Source organism: Sinocyclocheilus grahami, unplaced genomic scaffold (genome assembly GCF_001515645.1).
Source record: "Sinocyclocheilus grahami isolate Dianchi unplaced genomic scaffold, SAMN03320097.WGS_v1.1 scaffold121.1, whole genome shotgun sequence".
NCBI lineage: Eukaryota > Metazoa > Chordata > Actinopteri > Cypriniformes > Cyprinidae > Sinocyclocheilus > Sinocyclocheilus grahami.
Window position 1 is genome coordinate 1,458,862 of NW_015505300.1, and position 21,323 is coordinate 1,480,184.

General features: G+C 39.2%; 1 protein-coding gene across 10 annotated transcripts in view; it reads left to right on the forward strand.

Annotated features, from left to right (window-relative positions):
• kif1ab (kinesin family member 1Ab) overlaps positions 1 to 21,323 on the forward strand; it is a 53,952-nt gene that overhangs the window by 1,394 nt on the left and 31,235 nt on the right. For 4 of the 10 annotated variants that reach the window (XM_016278406.1, XM_016278407.1, XM_016278412.1 and 1 more), the window contains exons 1-16: positions 14,672 to 14,779; positions 15,024 to 15,101; positions 15,194 to 15,259; positions 15,345 to 15,362; positions 15,439 to 15,517; positions 15,668 to 15,746; positions 15,982 to 16,124; positions 16,286 to 16,324; positions 17,411 to 17,613; positions 17,711 to 17,790; positions 17,901 to 17,976; positions 18,062 to 18,141; positions 19,655 to 19,845; positions 19,949 to 20,129; positions 20,403 to 20,475; positions 20,585 to 20,678. In XM_016278406.1, the coding sequence (XP_016133892.1) occupies positions 14,687 to 14,779; positions 15,024 to 15,101; positions 15,194 to 15,259; positions 15,345 to 15,362; positions 15,439 to 15,517; positions 15,668 to 15,746; positions 15,982 to 16,124; positions 16,286 to 16,324; positions 17,411 to 17,613; positions 17,711 to 17,790; positions 17,901 to 17,976; positions 18,062 to 18,141; positions 19,655 to 19,845; positions 19,949 to 20,129; positions 20,403 to 20,475; positions 20,585 to 20,678 (1,573 nt within the window). In that variant the 5' untranslated portion in view covers positions 14,672 to 14,686. Of the gene's footprint in view, positions 1 to 1,892; positions 2,080 to 4,536; positions 4,611 to 4,896; positions 5,077 to 5,202; positions 5,269 to 5,348; positions 5,528 to 13,900; positions 14,013 to 14,671; positions 14,780 to 15,023; positions 15,102 to 15,193; positions 15,260 to 15,344; positions 15,363 to 15,438; positions 15,518 to 15,667; positions 15,747 to 15,981; positions 16,125 to 16,285; positions 16,325 to 17,410; positions 17,614 to 17,710; positions 17,791 to 17,900; positions 17,977 to 18,061; positions 18,142 to 19,654; positions 19,846 to 19,948; positions 20,130 to 20,402; positions 20,476 to 20,584; positions 20,679 to 21,323 lie in introns of those variants that run through there. The other 6 variants (XM_016278411.1, XM_016278414.1, XM_016278415.1 and 3 more) reach the window with 4 other exon arrangements.

Sequence of the window (21,323 nt, forward strand, 5' to 3'; positions counted from 1 at the left end):
ATTGTGTACAAACATAACTATGAATTTTTGCTCGAAGGATGGCACTTAGCCCAGTCTTTTTCTGGATAGAGTTAGTGTATGGACAAATGCTGTCCAAATTAATCCACAGCTTGTTATTAATAGCCAGATTCTATTTTTAATTCTGAATATCTCACTATGGGTGGGCATCCCACATTAAGTTGCCAGTAAAATTAAGGAGAAAAATAATCAAAGTGTAAATGAATAGGAGAATTTTCAATATTAAATGTTGCAATAAATAGCCTATATGTGACCCTGGACCACAAAACCAGTCATAAGGGTCAATTTTTTAAAAAATTGAGATTTATACATCAATAAATCAGCAAATAAGCTTTCCATTGATGTATGGTTTGTTAGGATAGGACAATATTTGACTGAGATTTACTATTTGAAAATCTGGAATCTGAGGGTGCAAAGAAATCAAAATATTGAGAAAATCGCCTTTAAAGTTGTCCAAATGAAGTTCTGAGCAATGCATATTACTAATCAAAAATTAAGTTTGGATATATTTACGGTAAGAAATGTACAAAATATCTTCATGGAACATGATCTTTACTTAATATCCTAATTGATAATTTTGACCCATACAGTGTTTTTTTGGCTATTGGTACAAATATACCCCAGTGACTTAAGACTGGTTTTGTGGTCCAGGGTCACATATATGTTGTCTTTTTTTCCAAATCATTTCTAAATCATTTTTATTCCTCATGGCACCTTAAGTAAATTTGTTGATATGCTTTTTAGAAAAGAAGAAACTAGGACAGTTTTTCTAATCCATCATCATTATTAAAACCATGAATTTGCATGATATTTTGCAGTATCAAAAAATTGACATAAAACTTGACCCACTTCCATTTCTTTTTTGTCAGTTCTTTTAAATTGATTACTATATCCACAGTTGGACAGTTATTAAATGGGTTATGTTGGATGTCATAATCTTTTGTTCAGAGTTGTTGAAATGAAATGTCACTGACCCAGAGTTTATTTTTAAGATGCTGTTATGATAATTGCATACAGATACAGTGCAATTCCCATATTTATAAATAATCACAATCAATGTATGGTTGAAACCCATATAATGAAACAACATTTATTACAAAGAATCCCAGGGGCCATGAGAATGTGAATTTACTTATTAATTTAATAATGAAATGATATTGCTTTGTTGTAATCTGTGAAATGGATTTAGTAAGAGTAACAGTAGTAAACAAGAAAATCTGTCATTTTTTAATTGTTGCGGTGTTTCCATCAGTTTTCTGATATTGTACCTGGTTTTGGATCGGTTATCAGAGCTCTTAATTTGGTATGAAGATATCTGCAATACGAGTAGTGTTAGTGTGTCTGCATGCCTTGAATTGGCCTGAATTTTGCCGGCTGGCTGACCTTGTTCTTGGATTCTGATTTGAACAAGCTTTTTGTTTGTTCTTTTAATAAATCTGCACATATGAATCCTAAACCCGTTTGTAAGTCTGTTTCGCTACATATAGTTTTACAAGTTCACATAGCCATATCTGATGCACAGTAACCTACTGAATGTGATAAAAGTCCTGATGAGTCATGGTCTGGATCTCAGAGAACTCCATTACCTAAATTAAATTATCAGTGGTGTAACTTAGCCAGTACAATCGCCTGAACAGATTTATGGGGATTTTCTTTAATTATCTCTTGAAGTGAATTGCTAAGGTACTAAATCTAAAGAGTAGGCCTCTTGTTTTGCAAAAGAAGAGTTGATTGTTGATGAAACATGGTGTTTTGTTATTCTAATTGCCTAACTGTATCTTTACTGTACTCTTAATTCTATAGTGAAGTAAAAGAACACATATTCTTTTGATATTCCTGCACATACAGTAGCATGTCTGCGTTTCTTTCTTCAGGTGGCAGGTGGCCTCTGATTCCCGGCTGGGCTTTGTCCCATCAGTTCCTGTGCAGTAGCAGAGCTCCAGCACTCAGACACCATGGCAGGTGCCTCGGTGAAAGTAGCCGTGAGGGTCCGTCCCTTCAATTCACGAGAGATTGGAAAAGAGAGCAAGTGTATCATCCAAATGTCAGGCAACACTACCAGTGAGTGTTCTTTCAAAACGCATATTTTCACTTGCTGCCAATGGTTATTTGAACTCATCTGAGTAAGAAAGGATTGTCACTGTGCTGTAGGAATAATTTATGACTATAATTAAATATTTATTCATGGTCTCTCATCAGCACACCCATGAGAGAGAATATTAGTGCATTTCTAGGCTTACAGGTTTGAAAATGTCAAAGGGGTCATGCTTTAGTTTTTCAGGTAAAGGTTTTTTAATTGGTGAGGTGTGCAATCTGTCACCAGCTGACTATTTGATTACTTCAGATTTACTGTACATTTGTTCTCAAAGTTTCAGTAGTTGTACAAATATATTTAATAAATAAAAGAAGTCAAACTATAAAAATGGTGTGCAATATTGTTGCATTTATCTATCAAGACAAAAATATGAGAAACATACTTTTTAAGTTTCGCTAAAAGATGCAGACTGGTTTGTTCATCTGACAATTGTTTGTCACTATTATGCAAGAAAAATAGCAAAATAATTTCTTTGTCACAACATTTTTATAATAAATACATTTTAATAAAAATAATGGAAAACATGGACAGTAAAAATATTTATCACTGGTAAATGTTCATTTCACGTGCCTTTAGCAAAAGACTTGGACATGTTCAGAAACAAAGTCCATTTCATGCCACAAATTCTGTGACATTTCAAGCCCCCATTTCTAGAGCAGCTCCAAAAACTGCCCTGTTGTTCTGCCTGCAGCGTGAGTGGGAAAGCAGAGTCAGCTGATGCAGAGTGTGAGGTCAGACACACTGCACAGCTTTGTGCTGGTGAAAGGATGCAGGGAGGTTCACGACCTCATTCCCAGAACCCCAGGGATGGCATGATTCACGCTTCCTTAGACTCATCTGTCCTGAAACATGCCAACATACGCATATATAACCTTATGGTATATTGACAGTGCAGAAAATGCTGTTATGATATTTTTGTCTTTTTTGAACATGGCTTTTGTGGATAAATAAACAGACATTCAGGTCTTAATTTAATTTATATAAATGGTATACAATTTATAATTATAATTAAAATGTAATTAATTTGTTTATTTCAATTAGTTTATTCTCAATCCAAGCAGCTGAGTCCTTAGCCATCTTCAAGAATCGGCTAAAACACATCTCTTCCATCTTTATTTGACCCTCTAACTCTAGCACTCTCTATTCTAATTCTATTCTTTAAAAAAAATACTTGTCCCTTTTAGCCTTGGACTCTATTCATTTGCTGCTTGTTTTCTTTATAAAAAAAAAAACTAACACTAGCTTTCTAATCTTTTTGTATTCTATCTGTTTTCTTTTCATTTATTATACAATTAACAAAAGCAAAAAAGACTTATAACACTAGCTTGCTCTATTCTTTTTCTATTCTATCTGTTTTCTTTGTATTTATTATATTATTTAAAAAACCTTTGCTAGGTGTACTGCGTTAAGCTAACGGAGACTTGTTATAGCACGAAAGTGAAAGTGAAGTGACATGTGGCCAAGTATGTTTACCCATACTAGGAATTAGTGCTCTGCATTTAACCCATCCTAAGTGCACACACACAGCAGTGAACACCCAGAGCAAGGGGGTTCGGTGCCTTGCTCAAGGGCACCTCTGTCGTGGTATTGAAGGTGGAAGAGAGCACTGTACATTCACTCCCCCCACCTACAATTCCTGCCGAACCTTTGGGTTACGAGTCCGACTCTCTAACCATTAGGCCACGACTTCCCCCAAGTCGCTTGTATATCATTTTGTTGATTTTGTTGATTTTGATTGTAAGTCGCTTTGGATAAAACCGTCTGCTAAATGACTAAATGTAATGTAAAATCTAATGTAATGTTTATTTAGAGTATAGAGTGCCATTTAAACGTTTTTAAAAGACTTCTCTTATGATGAAAAATACAGTAATACAATAATATTGTGAAATATTATTATAATCTAACCGAACTGCTTTCTATTTTAGTATATTTTAAAATCGAATTTATTTCTTGTGGTGGCAAAGCTATATTTTCAGCAGCTATTACTCCAGTCTTCAGTGTCAAATGATCCTTTAGAAATAATTTTAATATGCTGATTTGATGCTCAAGAAACATTTATTATTATCATCATCAATATTGAAAACAGTTGTGCTGCTTAATATTTTTGTGGAAACAGTAAGACATGTTTTTTAAAGGTTTAAAGTTCAAAAGAACACTTTATTTTTAAAAGAAATCGTTATTATAAATGCCTTTACTGTCATTTTTGTAATCTTATTAAACCCAAAGTTTTGAACGGTATAAATACATAAATAGTGAAGTACCTCTGTCCTCATCATGAAGTTTTAGTATCATCTTCTACCAGACTTCAGGTCTGAGCATGACTGAAATTGAATGATGAGGCTGGAAATAGTTTTATTTAGTTTGTTGTTTTCTCCATTAGATTGTATATTTATTCTTATTGACATGTTCTCTTTGTTTTCTAGCAATTATAAACCCAAAACTGCCGAAGGAGAGCAAGAGCTTCAACTTTGACTATTCCTATTGGTCACATACAACGGTGAGTTTCTTGATATTAAAGGGGTCATATGATGCGATTTAAATTTTTCCTTCTCTTTGAAGTGTTACAAGCTCTTGGTGCATAAAGAAGATCTGTAAAGTTGCAAAGACTAAAGTCTCAAATCCAAAGAGATATTCTTTATAAAAGTTCAGAGTCAGCCACACGTGAATCTGCCTCTTACAAAACTCCCTGCTGCTATTTTGAATTCTTCTGTGATCATGATGACTGTTATTGAGACATTTATGATTATTTATTTTTGTGCTTTGTGCATTTCTGTCTTCAACAGCCAGAAGATGTGAATTATGCATGCCAAAAGCAGGTTTTTAAAGACATAGGGGAAGAAATGCTTCTGCATGCTTTCGAGGGATATAACGTCTGTATCTTTGCCTATGGGCAAACTGGGGCAGGAAAGTCATATACCATGATGGGCAAGCAAGAGAAAGACCAAGAAGGCATCATCCCATTGGTAGTACACTATAATACCATCTGTAATTGACATTATTGCTGTCTTTGATATTGTAGCAAATACTGTAGCTTAGATGCTGCCAGGTTTGAGCTAACACATTCATAATGCTGAATCTATCTGTGACAGCTATGTGAGGACCTGTTTACCAAGATCAGTGCCAATAATGAAAACAGCATGTCATACTCGGTTGAGGTAAGAGCAGCACCTGCATCATAAATTGCATTCTTACCGTAGAATCAGTATAGCAAGTGAAAATGTTGTTGTTTTTTCAGGTCAGTTACATGGAGATCTACTGTGAGCGTGTGCGGGACCTTCTGAACCCAAAGAACAAAGGGAATCTGCGTGTGCGAGAGCATCCTCTGATGGGACCGTATGTGGAGGACCTATCAAAACTGGCTGTAACTTCCTACAATGACATACAGGACCTGATGGACTCTGGAAACAAAGCAAGGTGACACCAATTTATGAGTATAGATTACACTACCATTTCAAATGTTTGGGGTTAAGATTTTGAAAATGTTTAGAAAGTCCCTTATAAATAGAATAAAAACAGTAATATTGTGAAATATTATTACAATTTAAAATAAGTAATTTAATATATATTTTCAGCACTCAATACTCCAGTCTTTAGTGTCACATGATCCTTCAGAAATCATTCTAATATGCTGATTTGGCACTCAAGAGAAATTATTATTTTCAATGTTGAAAATAATAGTGCAGCTTTGTAGAAACTACAATGTTGTTTATAGAATTCTTTGATGAATAGAAAGGTCAAAAGAACAGCATTTATTTGAAATATAAATCTTTTGTAACATTATAAACTGTTACTTTTAATAAATTTAATGTGTCCTAACTAAATAAAGGTATGACTTTCTTTAAAAAAAAATCGTACTGACCCTGTTACGGTCCCTATATAAGGATCTAGGAGTCAGAAGGGACACATAACATAATAGATGGACAACGGCTAATGTCTTCCAAATAATCCTTTATTTTAACACAAATTACTCACAAAAGTAATCAAAAGTAGGAGACGGGGAGCCCAGCAACAAAGGTAGAAATGGCTAAACTAATAGAAACAAGCTGGGACTCCCCACTCCAAACTAAAATTACAAACTAAGAAAAGGTACGTAGCGATGTCGCTGCGGAGCAAACTGTGGCTGGCAGAGCTCCCTGGAGGTTCCGCCTCCTTCCACTTTATAGCTTCGTCTCCCCAGCTCAACCAATTAGGAACTAGCAAAACAAGAGAAAAATAAGACATTATAAACACTGTTTAGTACGCCGTTTAAGACTCTGGGACGGGGCGTATGCGAAGCACGCGTAACACCCCCATCCCCAGATGGTGAATGGTGAGCCGAAAAAAAGAAAGCCACCAATCACCACGTAACAACACGCGACAATGCATCTGCCAGAACGTTATTTTTACCGGCTATATGTTTTATTTCTAAATTAAAAGCTTGGACAAACAAAGCCCATCTCATTAGGCGCTGATTGGAATTGCGCATTTGATGAATAAAAATTTGAGGATTGTGGTCTGTATAAACAGTAACTGGACAAGAGGAGGAACCAATATAAACCTCAAAATTATTAAGGGCCAAAATTAGAGCAAGAGCCTCTTTTTCAATCGTTGAATACGACTTTTGATATTTTTGAATTTTTTTTGAAAAATAGCACACAAGGTGCTCGACGCCATCAGGCCCATCCTGCAACAAAACAGCACCTGCTCCAGCATCACTAGCGTCAATAGCTAGTTTAAAAGCATGATCGTACACTGGGGCAGCAAGGACAGGTGCATGCATCAGGAGGGCTTTAAGAGACTCAAAAGCATGCTGGCATTCTGGTGACCACTTAAACACAGTTTTCGGACTCAACAATTCAGTGAGTGGGGCAACCACTGAAGAAATTTTTTTACAGAAGCAACGGTAATACCCCGCCATTCCCAAGAACCGCTGTAATTCGCGACGAGTGGAAGGAACTGGGAATGACGTGATGGCCTCAATTTTTACATTTACCAGCTTTACCATGCCACCACCCACAATTTTACCAAGGTAAACTACTGTCGCTTTAGCAAACTCGCATTTAGCCAAATTAACAGTTAGATTTGCCTCAGTCAGCCTCTGAAATACTTTTTTTAACTGATTGATGTGCTCGTCCCATGTTGCAGAGTGAACAACTATGTCGTCCAAATACGCCTCACACCCCGGCACCCCCCACAAAATGCGGTTAACTAACCGCTGAAAAGTAGCGGGCGCATTGCGTACCCCAAAAGGCATTACAGTATACTGAAAAAATGCATCAGGGGTAACAAATGCACTAATTTCTTTGGCATGCGGAGTTAAAGCGACTACTGTCGCTTTAGCAAACTCGCATTTAGCCAAATTAACAGTTAGATTTGCCTCAGTCAGCCTCTGAAATACTTTTTTTAACTGATTGATGTGCTCGTCCCATGTTGCAGAGTGAACAACTATGTTGACCAAATACGCCTCACACCCTGGCACCCCCCACAAAACGCGGTTAACTAACCGCTGAAAAGTAGCGGGCGCATTGCGTACCCCAAAAGGCATTACAGTATACTGAAAAAATGCATCAGGGGTAACAAATGCACTAATTTCTTTGGCACGCGGAGTTAAAGCGACTACTGTCGCTTTAGCAAACTCGCATTTAGCCAAATTAACAGTTAGATTTGCCTCAGTCAGCCTCTGAAATACTTTTTTTAACTGATTGATGTGCTCGTCCCATGTTGCAGAGTGAACAACTATGTTGACCAAATACGCCTCACACCCTGGCACCCCCCACAAAACGCGGTTAACTAACCGCTGAAAAGTAGCGGGCGCATTGCGTACCCCAAAAGGCATTACAGTATACTGAAAAAATGCATCAGGGGTAACAAATGCACTAATTTCTTTGGCACGCGGAGTTAAAGCGACTACTGTCGCTTTAGCAAACTCGCATTTAGCCAAATTAACAGTTAGATTTGCCTCAGTCAGCCTCTGAAATACTTTTTTTAACTGATTGATGTGCTCGTCCCATGTTGCAGAGTGAACAACTATGTTGACCAAATACGCCTCACACCCTGGCACCCCCCACAAAACGCGGTTAACTAACCGCTGAAAAGTAGCGGGCGCATTGCGTACCCCAAAAGGCATTACAGTATACTGAAAAAATGCATCAGGGGTAACAAATGCACTAATTTCTTTGGCACGCGGAGTTAAAGCGACTACTGTCGCTTTAGCAAACTCGCATTTAGCCAAATTAACAGTTAGATTTGCCTCAGTCAGCCTCTGAAATACTTTTTTTAACTGATTGATGTGCTCGTCCCATGTTGCAGAGTGAACAACTATGTTGACCAAATACGCCTCAAGGGCCAAAATTAGAGCAAGAGCCTCTTTTTCAATCGTTGAATACGACTTTTGATATTTTTGAATTTTTTTTGAAAAATAGCACACAAGGTGCTCGACGCCATCAGGCCCATCCTGCAACAAAACAGCACCTGCTCCAGCATCACTAGCGTCAATAGCTAGTTTAAAAGCATGATCGTACACTGGGGCAGCAAGGACAGGTGCATGCATCAGGAGGGCTTTAAGAGACTCAAAAGCATGCTGGCATTCTGGTGACCACTTAAACACAGTTTTCGGACTCAACAATTCAGTGAGTGGGGCAACCACTGAAGAAATTTTTTTACAGAAGCAACGGTAATACCCCGCCATTCCCAAGAACCGCTGTGAACTCCATGAACTAATACTGGGCTCCGCAATGCAATGCAACAACATATAGTTAACTTGGTTTTGGAGGCGCTGATGTTTTTCAGGATTGACACAGTACGGGTGCTGTTTAATCGGCGTGTTGTCACCAACGTCGATGTCATGCTGCAATACGTGTGTTTGGGACGGCACATCCGTAAACAACGAAACATGACAATTGATTAACTTTACTATATCTGTACGCTGTGAACAGGGGAGATGCAAAAAAACAAGTATCACGATTTGCAAGCATCTCAGAATTTTTTTAATGGCCCTGAATTGTAGCGACAGAAGGACTCTCAATGTCACAACCAATTTCAGGAGCAGACAATGACTCACGGGCCTCAAGGACAATATCATCACCCGGTGATGGTAACACAGAAGGATCACGTACCTGCAAAATGCTAGACCGAGGCGAAAATAATGTTGAAAAACACTCAGCATTTGACAAGGCCAGAACTGTGTTTATCACCAGAGCTAGGTTTGTTCAAATGCTCACGATCATAATAAGGCTTAATCATATTAATGTGGCAAAGCCTGCTACGATGTGCACGATCAGGAGTAGACACAAAATAATCCCTGTCACTAACTCTCTTTTCTATGACATAGGGGCCACTATAACGTGCCTGAAGGCTGGAACCAGGGATAGGCAAAAACATCAAAACTTTATCCCCAGGCTTAAACTGTCTGATCATGGCCTTTTTATCAAACCAGCCTTTCATCCTGGACTGGGCAGCAGACAAATTTTGTGTAGCCAGCTCACAAGCACGGTGTAACTTGTAGCGAAAAGAGCTGACATCGAGCAGATTTTGCGGTTTGGACTCATTCAACCAATTCTCCCGAAGCAGTTTTAAGGGACCACGCACATTATGAGCAAACACTAAATCTGCTGGGCTGAAACCAGTAGACTCCTGCACAACTTCCCGAGCTGCAAACAGCAAAAGATGTACACCATCATCCCACTCTTTTTCAAATTCAAGACAATAGCATGGATTTAAGAGTTTGATGAAACCTTTCCAGTGTGCCCTGACTTTCCGGATGGTAAGCACTTGAAAAATGGTGGGTGATGTTCAGCTGTTCGGCCACCTGTGCAAAAACACGAGACATAAAGTTTGTCCCTTGGTCAGTTTGAATTACTTTAGGGAGTCCAAACAATGAAAAGAACTTAATGAGTGCTTTTACAACCGCCGGTGCAGTGATCTTACTCATAGGTATAGCTTCGGGAAAGCGTGTTGCAGCACACATAATGGTCAGTAAAAACTGATTGCCAGATTTAGTACGGGGCAATGGACCCACACAATCAACGATAACATGATCAAATGGTGAATCAACAGCTGGAATAGGATACAAAGGGTATGGTGGGATGGGTGGGTTTGCCTTTCCAGATATTTGATATGTATGACATGTTCTACAGTGTAACTGCACATCCCGTTTGAACCCTGGCCAAAAAAACTGGCGCAAGATGCGATTATAAGTTTTAGTAATACCTAAGTGACCAGCTAAAGGATTGTCGTGTGCCAGACTAAGTATTTCATTTCGAAACTTGTCTGGAACGACAACCTGTGTAACAATGCTCCAGTCATCCTGTGTGAAAGCGTAAGATGGTGTCCACTTACGCAGCAGGACATAATTTTTAAGAAAATAGCCAGAAGCCATGTCTGCAACCTCATTCTCAGAAACAACCAATTCAAATAAAGAGGCGAGTGACTGATCACGCTTCTGCTCAGAAATCAAATGTTTCCGGGACATGTGCGTTCCGCCAAAGCTCTCCAATGGCTTCTTCAGCTCTAACACAGTATGGAACGAACTGTGCACGCCACCGTCACATGACGCCATGGGATCAGAGACTGTAGATGGAAGACACACGGCAGAGTTAATATCAGGGGATAACTTAGACTCTATATCAAGATCTATCATAAAGCTATCCTCTAACCCATCACGCTCTAAAACATTAGCTTTGGCCATAGCACGCGTGACAGCACACACAGGAAACACTGTGGGATATTTCATCTGTAATTCATCAGGGCCTTCAAAGACAAGGGGCACAGTAGTAACCTCGGGATTTACTAGAATTTTACCCCCAGCCAAATCATTGCCTAAAAGAAAATCCACTCCTTTACTGGGAAAAACAGTGCATGCAGCCACCGCAACTGGACCTGATACCAGGTCCGACTCGAGCTGAATAGTGTGCATGGGCAGATTAACAAACTTCATTCCAAAACCCTGCACCAGCTCACCGCAGCTTAAGGAGGTTTTATCTGAAAGAGGTAACACACTTTGAAGAATAACAGACCTAGAAGCAGCAGTATCACGTAAAAGAGTTACTGGGACTTTTATGCAGCTGTCTGGCAATGAAACTGCACCCTTCATAATAAAAGGGGAATAAATGTCCAAGTGCATACATTCAGATTGAGAGGGCTGCGGTGCTGTAGATATTTTGACCAACGCGACTGCCTTAGGTTTCTTTTTGTTCAACAGAAAACAGCTGTTGATTAGATGGCCCCGCTTTTTACAGTAAGCACACACAGGGCTCACCTTAGCTGTACCATCTTTAAAACTAACATGCTCACCAAAGTGAGCGTGCGTAACCCGGCTGTGACAGAGGAAAAGGCGGCTTTTCAAAGCTCTCTTTGTGGATCAGAACATCTTCGTCAGCTAATATCGCAGCAGCAGACACAATAGTGACTTTTTGTTCATTTAAATGTTGCAATTTTGTCTGGTAGGCCATTTTTAAATTCCTCCATGAGAATTAAATCACGAAGCTGCTCAAAGTTCTTTATCTCTTGTGCAGAACACCAGCGATCAAACAGTACCATTTTCTCACGACCAAATTCAACATAACTTTGGCCCTCGGCTTTCTTATAACGTCGAAACTTTTGCCTATAAGCCTCAGGAACCAACTCATAAGACCTTAAAACGGCAGACTTCATCTGGTCATAATCTAAATTTGCCTCAGGTGAGAGAGAGGCATACGCCTCCTGGGCTTTACCCGTAAACACACACTGCAGAAGGAGAGGCCAAACCTCTGTAGGCCACTTTAAGGTCATTGCGACCCACTCAAACAGCACAAAATATTTGTCAACATCTCTCTCAGAAAAATGCGGGATTAAACGAATGCATTTATTAACATCAAAATCTGTCTCCATAGTAGCGGAATCTCTGCTTAACTTAACATGCTTTTTCATCAGCAATAGAGCCTTGCGTGGTGAGCGGAAATTTTACATATATGACATGTTTCTGTCACATAATTTACTATCAACCAATAGACATGCAGTGACTGTAGGCTACCTGTAGCTGTGCCCAATAACAGATGTGTAAACGAAGATGTATGGCATATGCATCAAGTGTTCATAGATTTCAGGGCTGAAATATTATTCTCATTTTATCTAGCATTATGCATCAAAACTGGGAAACATCGATTGTGTTAGTGTTACGCGTGCTTCGCATACGCCCCGTCCCAGAGTCTTAAACGGCGTATTAAACAGTGTTTATAATGTCTTATTTTTCTCTTGTTTTGCTAGTTCCTTATCCACCTTTTTCTTGTCGTAAAAATGGGCGCGGCCATTTGTAAATTCTATGGGTCTGGCTTCCGGTCTCATCTGCGTCCACTCCGTCCAGCTATTTTTAGCTGAACAAAACAGTTCGTTTTGCTGCTTGATATTGAAAGTTGGTGTGTCTAATCATATTATTTTAATGTATTATCTTAATTATGAACACACTGGTTTGTAGTGCAAACAGTTTTACCGTTTACTGCACGTTGTTATTCTCCTCGTTATTTACCTATAGCGGCTAATGAACCGGAAGTCTCACCCATAGGCTTACTTCCGCGTTGAAGAAAAAGATGGATTGGTTGAGCTGGGGAGACGAAGCTATAAAGTGGAAGGAGGCGGACCCTCCGGGGAGCTCTGCCAGCCACAGTTTGCTCCGCAGCGACATTACCATCTTTAAAACTAACATGCTCACCAAAGTGAGCGTGCGTAACCCGGCTGTGACAGAGGAAAAGGCGGCTTTTCAAAGCTCTCTTTGTGGATCAGAACATCTTCGTCAGCTAATATCGCAGCAGCAGACACATTAGTGACTTTTTGTTCATTTAAATGTTGCAATTTTGTCTGGTAGGCCATTTTTAAATTCCTCCATGAGAATTAAATCACGAAGCTGCTCAAAGTTCTTTATCTCTTGTGCAGAACACCAGCGATCAAACAGTACCATTTTCTCACGACCAAATTCAACATAACTTTGGCCCTCGGCTTTCTTATAACGTCGAAACTTTTGCCTATAAGCCTCAGGAACCAACTCATAAGACCTTAAAACGGCAGACTTCATCTGGTCATAATCTAAATTTGCCTCAGGTGAGAGAGAGGCATACGCCTCCTGGGCTTTACCCGTAAACACACACTGCAGAAGGAGAGGCCAAACCTCTGTAGGCCACTTTAAGGTCATTGCGACCCACTCAAACAGCACAAAATATTTGTCAACATCTCTCTCAGAAAAATGCGGGATTAAACGAATGCATTTATTAACATCAAAATCTGTCTCCATAGTAGCGGAATCTCTGCTTAACTGTCTAGCTCTAACGTGGACAGATTCACATCTTCCTGTCTCCTCTATTTCAAACTTACGCAACTCAAACTCATGCTGGAGCTCTGCCAGCCACAGTTTGCTCCGCAGCGACATCGCTACGTACCTTTTCTTAGTTTGTAATTTTAGTTTGGAGTGGGGAGTCCCAGCTTGTTTCTATTAGTTTAGCCATTTCTACCTTTGTTGCTGGGCTCCCCGTCTCCTACTTTTGATTACTTTTGTGAGTAATTTGTGTTAAAATAAAGGATTATTTGGAAGACATTAGCCGTTGTCCATCTATTATGTTATGTGTCCCTTCTGACTCCTAGATCCTTATATAGGGACCGTAACATAATTTTTGAACAACAGTGTATGTATCTCTGCACATAATTTTGAGGGAATGGAAATTATGGGAAAATTGCATTAATCTAAAAATGAAGCATCAGTTTGTACTTTTTGGGTAAGATAACGTATTTATGTATGTAACTGAAATCAAATTATTCACCACTGCATCACTTTTTTGTTATCAGGACTGTGGCGGCCACCAACATGAATGAGACCAGCAGCCGCTCCCATGCTGTGTTCAACATCATCTTCACACAGAAACGACATGATAGTGGCACAGACAACACGTCTGAAAAGGTACCGCATCCTCTCCTTCAGCCTTTCCCACCAGGTCTCCACATATCATGGCAAATTTTAGTATTGTTCTATATGAGAAAATGTGACTGCCTCTTCAGAAATAGACTAGAATGCAAAAGTAGGTGATACTCTGCATTTCGAACATCACTGATGGATGTTGGCAGTTTGACAGAGGCTGAAGTTGCTGGTTTGTGCATTAGAGCGCTTTACCGTTCTTAGACAAAACATTTCCATTTGCAAACAGGTCAGCACCTTTTCTTAGTTTGTAATTTTAGTTTGGAGTGGGGAGTCCCAGCTTGTTTCTATTAGTTTAGCCATTTCTACCTTTGTTGCTGGGCTCCCCGTCTCCTACTTTTGATTACTTTTGTGAGTAATTTGTGTTAAAATAAAGGATTATTTGGAAGACATTAGCCGTTGTCCATCTATTATGTTATGTGTCCCTTCTGACTCCTAGATCCTTATATAGGGACCGTAACATAATTTTTGAACAACAGTGTATGTATCTCTGCACATAATTTTGAGGGAATGGAAATTATGGGAAAATTGCATTAATCTAAAAATGAAGCATCAGTTTGTACTTTTTGGGTAAGATAACGTATTTATGTATGTAACTGAAATCAAATTATTCACCACTGCATCACTTTTTTGTTATCAGGACTGTGGCGGCCACCAACATGAATGAGACCAGCAGCCGCTCCCATGCTGTGTTCAACATCATCTTCACACAGAAACGACATGATAGTGGCACAGACAACACGTCTGAAAAGGTACCGCATCCTCTCCTTCAGCCTTTCCCACCAGGTCTCCACATATCATGGCAAATTTTAGTATTGTTCTATATGAGAAAATGTGACTGCCTCTTCAGAAATAGACTAGAATGCAAAAGTAGGTGATACTCTGCATTTCGAACATCACTGATGGATGTTGGCAGTTTGACAGAGGCTGAAGTTGCTGGTTTGTGCATTAGAGCGCTTTACCGTTCTTAGACAAAACATTTCCATTTGCAAACAGGTCAGCAAAATCAGCTTGGTAGACTTGGCAGGGAGTGAGAGGGCTGATTCTACTGGAGCTAAAGGCACTAGACTCAAGGTGGGTCACTTTGAGTTCAACAGAGTTTCATGACAATTTGTCATTTCAGATGAATGCATCATATAAATGTGCGTGCTTGGTTGTTTTTCTAGGAGGGAGCCAATATCAACAAATCTTTAACAACACTAGGCAAAGTTATCTCTGCTCTGGCTGAGATGGTAAGAATTCTCCCAGTTTACATATAAAAGTTCTTAAAAGAAAAGTAAAAAATGGTAAACATTAAAAAATATTGTTGTTTTGTAGGACTCTGCACCAAACAAGGTAAGGATCGGTTCAATTGTTCTTTTATTAGCATTTATTGATTTGACAATTGACACAACTTCTGTTCTCCCTACAGAACAAGAAGAAGAAGAAAGTGGAGAGCTTTATTCCATACAGAGATTCAGTTCTGACATGGCTGCTGAGGGAAAACCTCGGTATGAGGCTTTATGCACCATGCACATATAGTATCATTGCTCTCCATCACTCAAAGCATTGCATATTGCAGTCAATGTGGTCAGTTTAACTGTGGTATGGTCCCAAGACATTAAAAAGATTCCTGAAGGTTATCATTTATCATTTATCAGGAGGAAACTCGCGCACTGCTATGGTAGCAGCTCTAAGCCCTGCTGATATTAACTATGATGAGACGCTCGGCACGCTCAGGTAAGAACCACCTGATGCCATAAAGGCATTAGTGTATTTTAAACCAATAACCTACAGTCATTAAAATACAGTAACACTAAAAGCTGTTTTTGTATGTTAATGGCTATGCATTAGCTATGAAGAATTTATCTGTCATTAGATGCTATTAGCCTCAACAGGTAATGTTCTGAATGCTGAATTATTTGGCACATTCTGAAACGGTTTTGGATAGTTAATAGCAATATCACTGTCACAGGTACGCTGACCGAGCCAAGCAGATCCGCTGCAACGCTGTCATCAATGAAGACCCCAACAACCGCCTGGTGCGTGAGCTGAAGGAAGAGGTGGCACGTCTGAAGGATCTGCTCTATGATCAGGGTCTTGGAGACATCATTGAGAGTGAGTCACCTGATACGCTTCAAACTGAGCAGCTACAACGTTTCACTCCACTTAAAATGACAGATTTCCTCTCAGATTCAAATGCTGCCAGGAGATATTATGAGTAAAGCAGCTCTAGAAATGTGTCTGAAGGATTTGTCTTCTCTCTCTGTTTTTCTCAGCATATCGGGCACAGGCTCCTGGGATATCTGCTCTCAAATGTGTGTATTTTTAAAGGCTTCACAGCTTATGATAAACCAGGGGTCGGCAACTTATTTGTCCTTCTTCTTTTATACATGAAATGCAGTCTGTTTATTTACAGTATATTATAAATCTGTTCATAGAAGCTTTATATTGGTAATAAAATTAAAACTGAAAAAGCAGTGCCAAAGTGTGTCACCCATACAGCACTGTGAACAGGACTGTGTAACTCACAGGACAGACATTTATTTGGGTGTCTCACTATTGCATTGGATCAGTTTTTGGTTTGCGCTGTGCTGTCTGATACATCACGATTTTTCTTATTCATTAATCTTTAATTGGAATCGTTCACGTCACATATCAACATTTACTCTCCAGAATACTCTTATTTTTACTTTTATTTGCTTGATTAGTGTTCATTTTGGAATCTGACCTCAACATTTTATAATAAATAGTTAAAGAATATTACAATCATATAACAATCATACAGTAAATCATCTGTCCTTTTTATGTGTGTGCCAGTATTGACCCTTTCTAATGTTGCCGACCCCTGCGATGGCCAAAGCAGGAATCTCTGGACCACCAAAGTCCATGCTGTGCAGTTTCAACTAATCAGTTTAAATAAACCTAATTAGTCTGACAGGCAACACAATTATTGGACACCGCTGCTCTGATGGTCCAAAGGCGCTCTAGAGGTTTTGCTTGAGATTTGCCTCTATGTGAAGCACAGGCATGTGGTCATCTATGCGGTCTGTGTAGTCACAGATCAGTATTACATTGAGTGTTCAGTTCATCTCCATGCTCATTATCTCAAGCATGGTCCAATGAATTTGAGGCATGAGGGAAAAATCCATTAATAATAATTTTTGATGTTCTGATTTACTTGAAAAAATAAAAACACACAACAGCGTCTGAATTCCTCAAATTGATGCCGTCTGCCCTGCGCACTGCAGCTTTATAACCTTTTTAATTAGCTTTTCAGCTTTATGTTTGACACTTTCTACTCTTCCTCCTTCCCCCTTCTTTTCTGTTTCCATGATTTTCCTTTTCTCTCTTACCACAACTTTATCCTTTGACTCTCCAACCTGTTCCCACGTGTTGCCCAGACTTGTCCAGTTACAAGACTAATCTCAGTAGCATCCAGGCTGTCAATCAAAGGGGTGATTTCTCCACAGTGACCAATGCCATGACAGGGATGAGTCCCTCACCTTCCCTCTCTGCCCTGTCCAGCCGAGCTGGCTCCATCAGCAGCCTGCATGACCGGATCATGTTCAGCCCGGGAAGCGAGGAAGCCATTGAGAGGCTGAAGGTGAGAGAGAGGCTGATGGGATGACTGGATGGATGGTTTGATAAAGTAATAAGGGCCAGAGCTGATCTTCTTGATGTTCGACCTCTTTTCCAACTAGGAAACTGAGAAGATAATCGCAGAACTCAATGAAACTTGGGAAGAGAAGCTTCGTCGCACTGAGGCAATTAGAATGGAAAGGTTGGAGACCCCTAAGAGGAATTTTATCTTGAAATGTGTCTGAAATTCACTTTTTGTGTGAAACAAAAATAAATCAATAAGTAAAAGTAAAAATCTTCTATTTTCATCAGGGAGGCACTTTTGGCTGAAATGGGTGTGGCGATGAGGGAAGATGGAGGAACTGTTGGAGTCTTTTCACCAAAGAAGGTTAGAAGATCATATTTGTTTTCTAAAATGAAGCTAGTGAAAGTCTTATGCTTTAGTCAGCACTTCCTTATGATTTGACTTTCAGACACCTCACCTGGTCAACCTCAATGAAGATCCACTGATGTCTGAATGCTTGTTGTACTACATTAAAGATGGAATCACCAAGTAAGAATGTTGTTTATTTACACCCAGTATTTTCAACCATGGACCACTGGGGGTTCACAAAGACATTGCAGGGTGTGTGTTAGTTAACATGAACTAACAATGAACAGTACTTTGCATTAAATACTACAGCATTTATTAATGTTAATCTCAACATTTTCTAATACATTTTAAGATTGAAAGTTGTATATGTTAACATTTTTATTAACTAATGTTGTAAAAACATATTGCTCATTGTTAGTTTAATTAAAGCTGCAGTCCGTAACTTTTTTTGGTTAAAAATGATCCGAAATCAATATTTGAGCAAGTACATAACCAGCCAGTGTTCAAAACTATCGCCTTACTTTAGCCCGATTCACAACGGTTAGCTTATAATAATGTTTTCTAATTTGAGTGGTACAGGTAGGTTTTCACTGGAAATTCGAGCATGCCGCTGTGTCATTATGTCACATCTGTAAATATAAAGAAGTTGTCCCTGCTACTAGGCTATCGCATGTGAGGATCCTGCAGTTGGAGGATGTGCCTTTTCTCACAGCAGCTGGAATAATTACATTTATCATTTTGATGGCGGATTGTAATCCAGAAAGGATTATTTGTTTATGAAACACATGTGAATGAAATTAAATTATATTCCAGTTTTAAATGTGCTTCTGATTACAGATAGCCTTGTATTTTAAAGACAACCAGTTCGAAGGGAGCATAATTTGCTTTTTGGGTTAAAAGAATTTTCTTTTTATTTAATTTCTTAATATGAAATTCGAACAGTATGACAATTAGAGGTTAGACTGTACAGAAATTGAAATCTACACGCTACTACACACTATAGGCAATGCTGATGTTGTTAACAATAATTTGAGAATAAAGTATAACAATAATAATCATTTGCATGGTTTGATGTTATATGAGCTAACTGATCTTTAGATTAAATCGCCATTGGTAGCTCGATTTATTGTAATGCTTTTTTTCCTCAGTTGGTCAGAACAAATGTGGCAGACTTGTTACTTACTTGTTCAGATGACAAAATACTTATTTGGGTCATATATTCCAAGACGTAGGCTAGAATCTGTGATTGCGAACTACAGTAAATATCCATACCGGTGCATTGACTGACTGCCATACATACTCCTCAAAACATTAGATTAATCCGCGCTGCAGCCGTGCCGACTCACAACCCACGCAAGGAAGATAATTCCGTACACAGCTGCAATTGCAGGTTTTCAAACAGAAATGGCGACAAAGAGGCAAAACTTACGGACTGCAGCTTTAATAAATTAACTAATGATAACAAATTATACCTTATTGTAAAGTGTTATACATTTTTATCATTTCAAAAATTAAAAATTTCTAACTATATGACTAACCATTAACTAATGATCTTTTCAAAATAATACACAAAAAAAGTGTTATAATATTAGATCATGTTAAAATTGGCTTAAAAAATTATTAAATTTTTTTGTTACATTTTTCATATTTTCTCCCCTTTATTCTGACATATGGCCTCCATGTTTTCCGGCAGGGTCGGCCGTGAGGATGCCAGCAGTCGGCAGGATATTGTCCTGAGCGGCCACTTCATTAAAGACGAGCACTGTATCTTTACAAGTAGCACAAATGTCTCAGGAGAGGGTACGGTGGTCCTGGAGCCCTGTGAGGGAGCAGAGACTTACGTTAATGGGAAGAGAGTGACAGAGCCCACTGTTCTCAGATCAGGTAACTTCTTCAGTTTATAGGCAAAAACATGCCCGGTCTGTTGAACAGCTTTTTTTTTTTAGTGCCTGTAAGATGTTTTGACCCTGTCTGTTATCTATCTTAGGTAACCGCATCATTATGGGCAAGAGCCACGTGTTCCGTTTCAATGACCCTGAGCAAGCACGGCAAGAGAGGGAGAGAACCCCATGTGCAGACACACCTGTGGAGCCAGTGGACTGGGCCTTTGCCCAAGGAGAACTACTGGAAAAACAAGGCATTGATATGAAACAAGAGATGGAGCAAAGGTACATATATCTCATAGCAAATCTAGATAGGTGGAGCTGGAGGAGGTGGAGGGTTTCAGCTCTGATAACATGCTCCAGGACCACCTACAGTGAACCCTGAAACAGACTATTTAAATGTGGAGCAAGGTAGAGTTTCATGACTGATCTAGATATGTAAACCACTCTGGGAACCAGATCAACTGGCTAAAACCAGCAAATCAACCAGCCTATGATTAGTATCAGCTACAATATCTAGTTCTTCCGGCTTTACTCTGATGCTCACATCATTTACAGGTTACAGGAGCTGGAGGACCAGTACCGCAAGGAGAGAGAAGAAGCAAGCAACCTTCTGGAACAGCAGAGACTAGTAAGTCCTTTTAGACTAGTCACTAGTAAGAGCTTAATTTGTCTTTAAGAGGTAGAAACTTGAAGAAGCTGGCAATAAAATCCAAATTTAACACTGATTTTTCATTTAGGACTATGAGAGTAAGCTGGAAGCTCTTCAGAGGCAGGTCAACTCAAGATATTACCCAGAAACCACAGAGGAAGAGGAGGAACCAGAAGAGGAAGGTGGGTAATGCAGTTTAAACCACATACCTACACTAATGATTGTGTTTCACATTGTAAATCAGTGCAAATTTTTAAGTTTGCAGATGATACTACATTAATTGGTTTAATTACAAATAATAACGAATCGGACTATAGAAGGGAGGTTTCTACACTGTTCGAATGGAGTTGTACTCAAAATTTGAAGGTGAATGTCCTAAAAACAATGGAAATGGTGTTTAATTTCAGACGGAAGACAAATGCTGTTTTGCCATTGACTATTAATGGTCAGGACATTGAAAATGTTCAATGTTTTAAGTTTCTCGGGACTACTATCTCTGCAATGTTAAAGTGGGACGACAACCTAAGAGGCATTATTAAAAAATCTCATCAAAGGCTTTTTTTCTTAAGACAGCTTGAAAAGTTTGGAGTATCTAAAGTTGGTATGTTAAATTTGTATAGAGCTGTCATTAAAAGCTTGCTGACTTTCTCACTTATAGTGTGGTTTGGCAGCTCCACAGCTCAGCAGAGAAGTCAGATTAGTAACATAACTCGGGTTGCTTCGAAAATGATTGGTTGTGATCTTCCCACTATTGATGAGATCTATGTTTCACTTTTGCAGAAAAAAGGTTTAACAATCCTGAAAGATCCCTTACATCCAGCCAGACA